This window comes from Dasypus novemcinctus, chromosome 7 (assembly GCF_030445035.2).
Source record: "Dasypus novemcinctus isolate mDasNov1 chromosome 7, mDasNov1.1.hap2, whole genome shotgun sequence".
Lineage (NCBI taxonomy): Eukaryota > Metazoa > Chordata > Mammalia > Cingulata > Dasypodidae > Dasypus > Dasypus novemcinctus.
In genome coordinates, this window is record NC_080679.1 from 126,262,803 (window position 1) to 126,271,647 (window position 8,845).

Here is an 8,845-nt window from a genome sequence, read left to right on the forward strand (position 1 = left end):
TTATATAAATTCAATAAAATTCCGGTCAACATTCTACAGGAATTTTTGGAGAAACGCCAATATGATTCCAAAATTCTTAAGGAAATGCAAAGGACCTTGGATATCAAAACAATGTAGAAAAAGAACAAAGTTGGAGGACTTACACTACCTGACTTCAAACTTATTTTAAAGCTACAGAAATCAAGACAGTGTGGTATTGGTATAAAGATGAAGAAATCAATCAATATCAGAATAAAAATTCTAGCAATACACTGGAATTGTGCACAGTTGGTCAGTCCTCAAAGCAGTTAACAAGGATGGCCAGGGCCCCAGGCCATCATCTCAACCTCCAGCAGCCTCATCCATGGCCCTGGGGTGGGGAAAGATGAACTATATTACCTGAAGGAGATAAAATAATAGATCCCTTCAAGATCACATAATCTCTAAACTGAGCTTATGAACAAATTCTGCAAGCTGCAGGGTGCCATATAAACAAAATCAGTTGTGTTTCTATACGCCAGTAATGAACAAAAGGAAATCAAGAAAACAATTTCATTTACAATAGCATCCAAAAGAATAAATTATTTAGGAACAAAGGTAATCGAGGGGGCGAAAAACTTGGACACTGGAAACTATAAAACATTGTTGGGTGAAGCAGACGTGGCTCAACCAGTTGGGCACCCCACCTACCATATGGGAGGTCCTGGGTTTGGGTTCCAGCGCCTCCTAAAGAAGACAAGCAGATGCCCACACCCGCCGCAACAAGACCTAGAGTCACCACCAATTATGGCCCAAAGTAGCCCGATGCTTCCGCCCTGGGCTCCAGGCCCCGGGCCACTGCCCATGCAGGACCCCCTGTCCTCCAGCCTGAGCACTGCCTCCCCCTTCTCCGGGTGTACCCAGGCCCTGCTTGGCTGGAGGACGCCCTCCCGGGTGCGCCAGCACTCGTGTTGCTATATTTGTCCCACTGGAGGCCCCTCCCTGTGCGGTCGTTGCTCTCTGGATCGGGTTTTCTCTGGGGTAGGGGCCATGGCTCACCTGCTGTGACCGCCCGCCCTAGCCCACGGTAGGCCCTTGAGAGGCGTGCGCCAGGTGAGTGTCCCGCCTGGTCCCCACCCGGTGCCTTTTTGTGTTTAGTGTGTTTTTGGCGCTCGGCTGACCCGTTGCTCGACCTTGGCATGTGGGCGGCCGTCCTCCTTCGGGGGGCGGGGCCCATACCTTCCTCCTTCCTGGGTATCAGCGTGGCAGTGGTGGGAGGCACGGCCCACTCCGAGATGCCCCTCCTCACCTGCCAGGGCTCCCAGGCGAGAGATGACCCTGACATCCCAGGTGAGCCCTGGCTCCCCACTCGTGGCCCTGCCTGAAGCCTCGTGGGAAGGGTGGGCGGCCATCGGGGACTGTCAGACTAGACGCGGTGGCCCTGCTGGGCTCAGTGCTGGTGGGGAGCCTCCCCGGGGCTGGGCCGAGCCGGCCCTGCCCCCATTTCCCAGTCCGGACAGTGTGATGCTTTCAGAGCCTCTGGTGGGTCACCGCCTGCACCCCGAGCTGGGGCACAGTGCACCGAGGTCCTCAGGGCCGGCCAGAGCTGGGACTGAGAGAAGTGCAAGCCAGGCCTAGAGCCAAGAGCCAAGGGCCTTCGGGAAACTGAGACCTTCGGCAGGCAGGCGGGGCCCTGCTGTCCAGTGTGCTGGAAGGAGGGGTGGGCAGGAGCGGCCGGCAGCCCTGGCCGGGTATCAGCGCTGGCTTGGAGCACTGGCCACCACTAGGAGGGCCTGGACTCTGTTGCCCTGGGTGGCTAGTTATGCAGTGTCCCGGGGCACTGGCTTCCAGAAACGTCTCAGGCTGGTGGACTCTAAACCTCCCTTGGGTGACGCCTGGACAGGCCAGGTCAAACTGCACGAGTGACTCAGCCCTTAAAGGGCTGGTTGCTCAGGCCAAGGGGAGGGGGAAGGAGGAGGGTCACTGGGTGGGGAGGAGGAAGGAGGAGGAGGGAGAAGGGAGGAGAGGGGAGGGGGGAGGGGGAGGAGGGAGGAGGGAGGAGGGAGGTGGAGGGCCACTGGGCGGGGAGGAGGAAGGAGGAGGAGGGAGAAGGGAGGAGAGGGGAGGGGGGAGGGGGAGGAGGGAGGAGGGAGGAGGGAGGTGGAGGGTCACTGGGCGGGGAGGAGGAAGGAGGAGGAGGGAGAAGGGAGGAGGGGGAAGGGGAAGGTGGAGGAGGGAGGAGGGAGGAGGGAGGTGGAGGGTCACTGGGCGGGGAGGAGGAAGGAGGAGGAGGGAGAAGGGAGGAGGGGGAAGGGGAAGGGGGAGGAGGGAGGAGGGAGGAGGGAGGTGGAGGGCCACTGGGGTGGGGAGGAGGAAGGAGGAGGAGGTAGAAGGGAGGAGGGGGAAGGGGAAGGGGGAGGAGGGAGGAGGGAGGAGGGACGTGGAGGGTCACTGGGCGGGGAGGAGGAAGGAGGAGGAGGGAGAAGGGAGGAGAGGGGAGGGGAAGGGGGAGGAGGGAGGAGGGAGGAGGGAGGTGGAGGGTCACTGGGCGGGGAGGAGGAAGGAGGAGGAGGGAGAAGGGAGGAGAGGGGAGGGGGGAGGGGGGTGGAAGGAGGGCTGATGCCCAGAGGCCAGCAGCTGTCCAGGAGGGCAGGCCGTTGAGACAGGGCTCTCCTGTCTCCTGGGGCAAGGATGCACAGCTGAGACCTGGGGAACAGGGAGAGAGTTGGGGACACCAGGGAGGGGCGGGGAGGGAGAGCTGTAGTGGAGCGACGTTTCTAAACCCACTTCCCCACCCCACTCCCCTCTGTGAAGCTACTTAACAAACAGGACATCCTGGAAATGCTGCCAGAGGCGGCCGGGAGGCCTGGGGCGTGGTTGGGGGCCCCTATTTCCCCTTGGGGCTGGCACCAAGCACCCCACTGCGTGATCAGGGGGAAATGGGCTGCCTCTGGCTGCTCTAGAGGGGGGATGACCCAGAAGCAGAAGGTACAGGCCCAGGAACAAGGTGTGCATGGCGCCTCCGGGTTAAGTAACCGGGTGCTGGCAGAGGACGAGAAGGCAGGAGGGCTGCAGAAATGAGTCTCTGTGCCTGAGGATAACGTTAGGCAAACGCAGATGTCTCATGGACACATAGGTTCCCTTCCTCGCTGTGTCATACGGATTTTAATATTTCATCCCATTGTTACTTCTCTCTCTGCTTTCCCCCACTGGACTGTGGGGCAGCAGTTTATGTGAGGTGTACCTGTCAACGGGTACCAGGGTGGAAATGAAAGCCGACAACCTTCAAAGTAGTCAACAATTCATTTTAAGACAATAATCCATTACATGCTAATAAAAATAGCATATCTGTATGAAAAATAACCCTATTTTCCAAAACAAAATTGAGCGAGAACGCTGCTGCCCTGTACTCTGTAAGCCCCTCCCCCCTTTTTAAAGATTTATTTTATTTCCTCCCTCCCCCCTGCCCCACCATTGTCTGCTCTCGTGTCCATTTGCTGTGCGTTCTTCTGTGTAGGCTTGCATTCTTGGTGGCACCAGGAATCTGTGTCTCCTTTTGTTGCGTCATCTTGTTGTGTCAGCTGTGTGTGTGTACGGCGCCACTCCTGGTCTGGCTGTGCTTTTTTCACACGGGGTGGCTCTCCTTACGGGGCGCACTCCTTGCGCGTGGGGGCTCCCCTATGCGGGGGACACCCCTGCGTGGCAGGGCACTCCTTGCGCGCATCAGCACTGCGCATGGGCCAGCTCCACACGGGTCAAGGAGGCTGGGGGTTTGAACCCTGGACCTCCCATGTGGTAGGTGGACGCCCTATCTGTTGAGCCAAGTCCGCTTTCCTGCAAGGCCCTTTAAGATGTGCCCTAAAAGAAGGCAGCTGCCTCAACCTGTGGCAGCGTGTGGGCGCTGCTGAGGCGCCTGAAGAAAACCTGGCCCTCCCGGGGGGTAGAGCTGGGAGAGGGAGGCCCTGGCGGAACCCTAGGTTCTTCGAGGGCACTTGGATGGCACAGGTTCCGGTAGTCACTTAGCTCGTAGGCTCCAGAATATCCAGGGGTGACAGCAGAGCTGGAGGCGGAACCCCCAGCCTAGACGAGCGCCTGCTGGCCCGTGTGGGGAGCTGGCCACGGGCCCCCTCGGCCGGCGTGCAGCGCAGGGGAGCACCAGCTGTGAGGAGCGCGCAGGCGGCGGCGCGCCCCGCGGCAGGAAGGGGGGCCGGGCGGCCCGACGGCCCGGCTGCCCCGCGCCCCCACCCGGGTCGGAACCCCGCCTCCGCGCCCCACGTCCTGGGCGCTCCGAGCGGCCGCCTGGGAAGCTCCCTCCTGGTGGCTGGAGCCCGAGCTCCTGGTGACGGCAGGGCCTTTACCCGCGGCAGCGGCACGGGCCACAGTGCCCCCCGCAGACGGCCCTGAGCCCGGGCGCCCTGGGCTTCCGGCCGGGTCCCCGGCCTGCGACGCCGCTCGGCTCGGGAGCCAGCGCCGTGGGGCCTCGCGTTGGCCGCCCAGGAGCAGGAGCGGGCCGCGTGCGCCGCGCGTCCCTCCCGGGCAGTCTCCCTGCCCTTCCCGGCGCCTCCCCCGCGGGCTGCCCTGGGCCCGGGCTCAGGCCCCCCAAGACGCCTTCCAGGGGCGGCGCGTCCACAAAGCCTGGCCTGCCGAGCCCCGGGGACTCTGCCCTGGGTAGAGGGGGTCTGGACACAGGGTCGCCTTCCTCCTCTTGCCTTAATCTCCACCCCCTCCTTCCACCACCCTCTACAGACGCCCTTCTAACGAAAACAATTTTATAAAAAGTGACAGAATGTTTGTGAAATAGCGGGGGCATAAAATCACTCACCATCTACCAGCCTAAAGAAATTCCTCTCCAGGAACCCCAAACCTCCCTGGAGCGCGGCGCCAGGGTCGCTCCTTGGCGGCCCCCGCGGATGAGGGGTTAGGCGATGCGCTTGGGCGCGATGCGCAGACCGGGCCCACCGCCCACTGGGGCCGTCGCTCAATGGGGTGTGCAGGTCTGGCCTGGCCTCTTGAGCTTCTGCCCCAGGGAACGCTGCTCCTGCAGCCAGCGCCCTGAATAAGGGGTGCCTGATCAGATCCCCAGCCTGGAGGGGGACCACACAGCACCTCATGTGGGGCCCTGGTGGTGGAGTTGCCCTGTTAAGCCCTGAGATCTTTGAGATCATTTTGCAGCAGCGGCTGGTGAATGCACCTCCTCACGTGGGAAACCAGGATTGCAGAATGCCCCAGGCTCAATGTTGTGGCTTGCCGCTGGGGGGCATGGCCCCCAGGTCCCGGGCCGCTACAGCTGTCTGTCACTCCCCCTTCTTTTTAACTGATGGGGGTGGGGCACTGGGGTGTGAAGCTGGTGAGGGGATGAGAAGGTGGGGTGACATGGGGGGGTGACATGGGAAGGGAAACCGTCTGAGCAGGAAGGATGCTGCCAGGGGTCTGAGTCCCCAGCCTGGAACTGTAGCCAGGAGAGCTGGTGGCCCCACTGCAGCCCCCAAACCTGCCCCCCCGTTTCCTCTGGCATTATCAGCTCCCCGACGCCTGCACGTTCCTGAAGCGTGAGCCACGGTGGCTGAGATGTTCCTTGGGGGTGGAGGGCAGGCAGGAGGCTCCTGAGAACAAAGATGGGTCTGGAGTTGCTGCGAGGGTGAAAGCCGCACCCCTCCACACCTTTAGCCGTGGCCTGCTCTTGGTCGGGTCCCTCCAACCGCAAGGCAGCTGCCATGCAGCGCAGTCTTCTGACTGCCCAAAAGAAACATGGCTCCCACCTTCACCTGTAAGCTCAGGTGGGCAGGGGCCACGTGCGCCTCATTCTCCACAGCGGCCCCCTGCCCAGCACCACCTCCGCTCGCAGGTGCTCGGGAGCCTGTTGCGTGAGAGAACAAATGAAGTCTTCCTGATGAAATGTTACATCCACTGGCCCACTGAAGAGATTTCAGGTTTATCTCTTTCCTTTTTTACTCAACCAAGCAGGTTTGTCCCATGAGCAGGGCAAAGGGTGTATTTACTTAATTCACACAGATCCATCTCAATTTCGGTAACTTTTTCGAAGTTGCTTATAACCCAAATGCTTGCCCTCCAGTCTTCTCCCAATACTAGCAATCCTCCTTTAAAGGTGAACCTTTTAGAGTCTCTGTTTGGTCTCAGTCAGAACATTCCTCTTGCAGGGCCTGTCTTCTCCCTTTTGAGTCTACCAACAGCACCTAAAACACCCTGTGCTTCCTTTAAAAAACAAACTGAACCGTTCTGTTTTCCTGTTGCTGTCAGATGGGCCACTTTTTACTGTGGCCAACTGCCTACTGTAAGGTTCTGAGAAATGGATAATCTACTTGCTGCTGCTTTGGCTGTTCCTGAAGAGAGGCTACTACCTGTGTGGAAAAAGTCAGTGTGCTAAGTAAGCGTCACCTAGTGACTAGGGCAGGTGTGCCACCTGTTCCCGAAGAGCAGCAGCTCCTCCCGCCACTGACGGGTGCCGTGCAGCCCCTAAGCCACCCTCCCCCTTCTGCTGAGGTCCACCGTGTTTCCCTAAATTCATGCTGGCTACTTCAAAAAGACCCCACACTGGGTACCTGGAAAGGTTTTAAACAATCTTTAAGGACATCTGCAAGAGACATATATCTTCACATATAAATTTTTTAAAAATAACAATACATTTTACTGCACAGAACTAGAGCTCAACATAATATATTACATTGCTAAAATATTCATATAAATACTCTATATGCACGGATTCACTCCATTAGAAAGACATACCCTATTTGGATATTTAAAGACCAGTGTCAGTAAAGCCTAAAGAGAAAAAAACACTTTAACAGTCGGACTACTAACAGGAACTACTAGGTTTATAAACAAATGGTGGCAAAGAGAGTTCTTTACGTTTGCTATTGACTGGGTCACAAGAGGAGCAATCTGAAATACAATTTTAAGACTAGCAGTGTATAAAAATACTCTTTTAAACAATACTTTTGATAGGTACATTAGCAATTAAAAAAAATAAAACAGCTGTGTAGTTACTCCTTTGAAGACTACTAGAACAATTCAACCTTACTGCTCCCAGTTAGCTCTTCAAGCGCTGCCGACCTGGAGAGCTGAGTTCTCTCATGCACGTGTACACACCACACACACCCCAGCTGTATATTCAAATAAACACCAACATGTATGGTGCCGACAAGCCTCAAACTCAAACAAGGCATGAGATGAAGGTGCCTGGAGCCCCGTTTACCGGTCCAGCTTGGGACAGATGAATAGAGAGGCAGCAGTAAGGTGGACTTGTGTGTGTGCACATATGCATGGCTTTGAGCCCACTTACAGCCTCCCTAGACGTAGAGCTTAATCGGGCATGTCAATATTTAACTTGGGAGGTGGGGGGACATACTTTCCAGGGCTCTGGGTTATCACTACTCTGGCCTTCTTGCCGAACATTGGAGCGATCTTAGGAGCTTCTGGAACCGCAGTGTCGTCAGCATCTTCACTATCTTCGTGATGCAGATCGTACGAAAATGTTCCCATATTCTCTCTCAAAACGGGAAGATCTCAAGCAGAAACTGGCAGAAGTCTCTGCGAATGCCAAACCACCAATGATTGCCTCCCTTCCGCCTGAAAGTCGTGGCCATCAGAGTTGCCAGGGACAGCCAGAGCGGGACAAAGACGGCCGTGTACGCGAACGCGTTGTGGCCGTCCAGTCTGTGCACCAGCAGCACCTCGAAGGTGAGGAGCGGCACCACGATCGCCACCCAGCTCACGGCCATGGTCACGTGCGCCCTGCGCTGCTCGCCCCCCACGTCAGGGAGCGGCAGGCACAGCAGGGACCAGACGACGTAGTAAAGGACCACGAGGCAGAGGAACGACGAGAGGATCCACAGGGGCACGCACACCACCAGCCAGGGGCCAGTGCACGATCCTGTCCAGCCTGAGGGCGATGAAGATGAACTGCAGGATGTTGACGGAGCACAGCAGCTCCAGCTCCAGCGACCGGTCGTGCCGGAAGCCCCAGACGCAGGCGGCCACGGCCACGGGCGACACGAAGAAGAGCGGCAGGAAGACCAGCAGCCAGAAGTGGGAGCCCCGCTCCACCCGGTCGCAGACCAGGACCTCGAACAGGAGCAGCAGCAGGTGGATGCCCGCGGCGATCAGCATGGCCTTGAACTCCACGCAGGCCTCGCCCTCGGCGCGGTAGCGCGGATTGCGGATCCAGACGCCCGCGCCCACCGCGGCGCCCAGGCCCACCATGAGCTTCCACAGCCACAGCGGGGCGAAGACCGCCCAGTAGCTCCACCGGATGACGCCGTCCAGGCGCAGGGGCAGCAGCACGGAGAAGAGCAGCAGGCAGGCATAGATGAGGAACTTACTGGGGTTGAAGTCCTGGAACAGGCCCCTGGGGTTCATGGCGGAGGCCGCAGGCGCCGGCCCCACCCGCCGGAACACGTGCCCGCGCGGCCACGTGGGCGGCCGGAAGCGCGGTGGGCGTGGGCGCGCGGGAGGGGCTGGGGGGCGCGCGCCGCGGGGCGAGGCGCAGCCAGCTGGGCCTGCCGGCGCCGCTCCGTGCGCGCCGGGAGCCCCGACTGCGGGCGGCGCCGGGAGGGTCGGGGCCGCGGTCGGGGTCAGGGGCGGGTGGCCCCGGCCCGGGTCTGGGCGCGGAGCAGACTGCCCGGCCGGCCCGTTGGCTGCGAGCGGGCGCCGACCTGGGCGGGCACTTCCTGGTGGCGCCGGGCGGAGGAGGCGGGCGTGAGCTCACGTCCTCGGGGCGGGGCCTGGGGCGGGCCCTCGAGCACGGGCGGGGCCTCGGAAGTGGGGGGGGCGCACGTCCTTGGGGCGGGGCCTAGGGCGTGCCCTCGGGCGTGGGCGGAGCCTCGGGCCACGGGAGGTGGGAGTGAGCGCACGTCCTCTGGGCGGGGCC

The 8,845-nt window shown here is 59.7% G+C and overlaps 1 protein-coding gene across 1 annotated transcript; it reads right to left on the bottom strand.

The window, feature by feature from the left end:
* Nucleotides 1-6,770: 6,770 nt before the first annotated feature.
* Nucleotides 6,771-8,603, bottom strand: TMEM185B (transmembrane protein 185B). The gene is given in 3 exon segments (XM_004484984.5): nt 6,771-7,469; nt 7,472-7,835; nt 7,837-8,603. Coding segments are annotated over 3 exon segments (1,053 nt in total). The 5' UTR covers nt 8,335-8,603; the 3' UTR covers nt 6,771-7,278.
* Between the last annotated feature and the right edge of the window lie 242 nt (nt 8,604-8,845).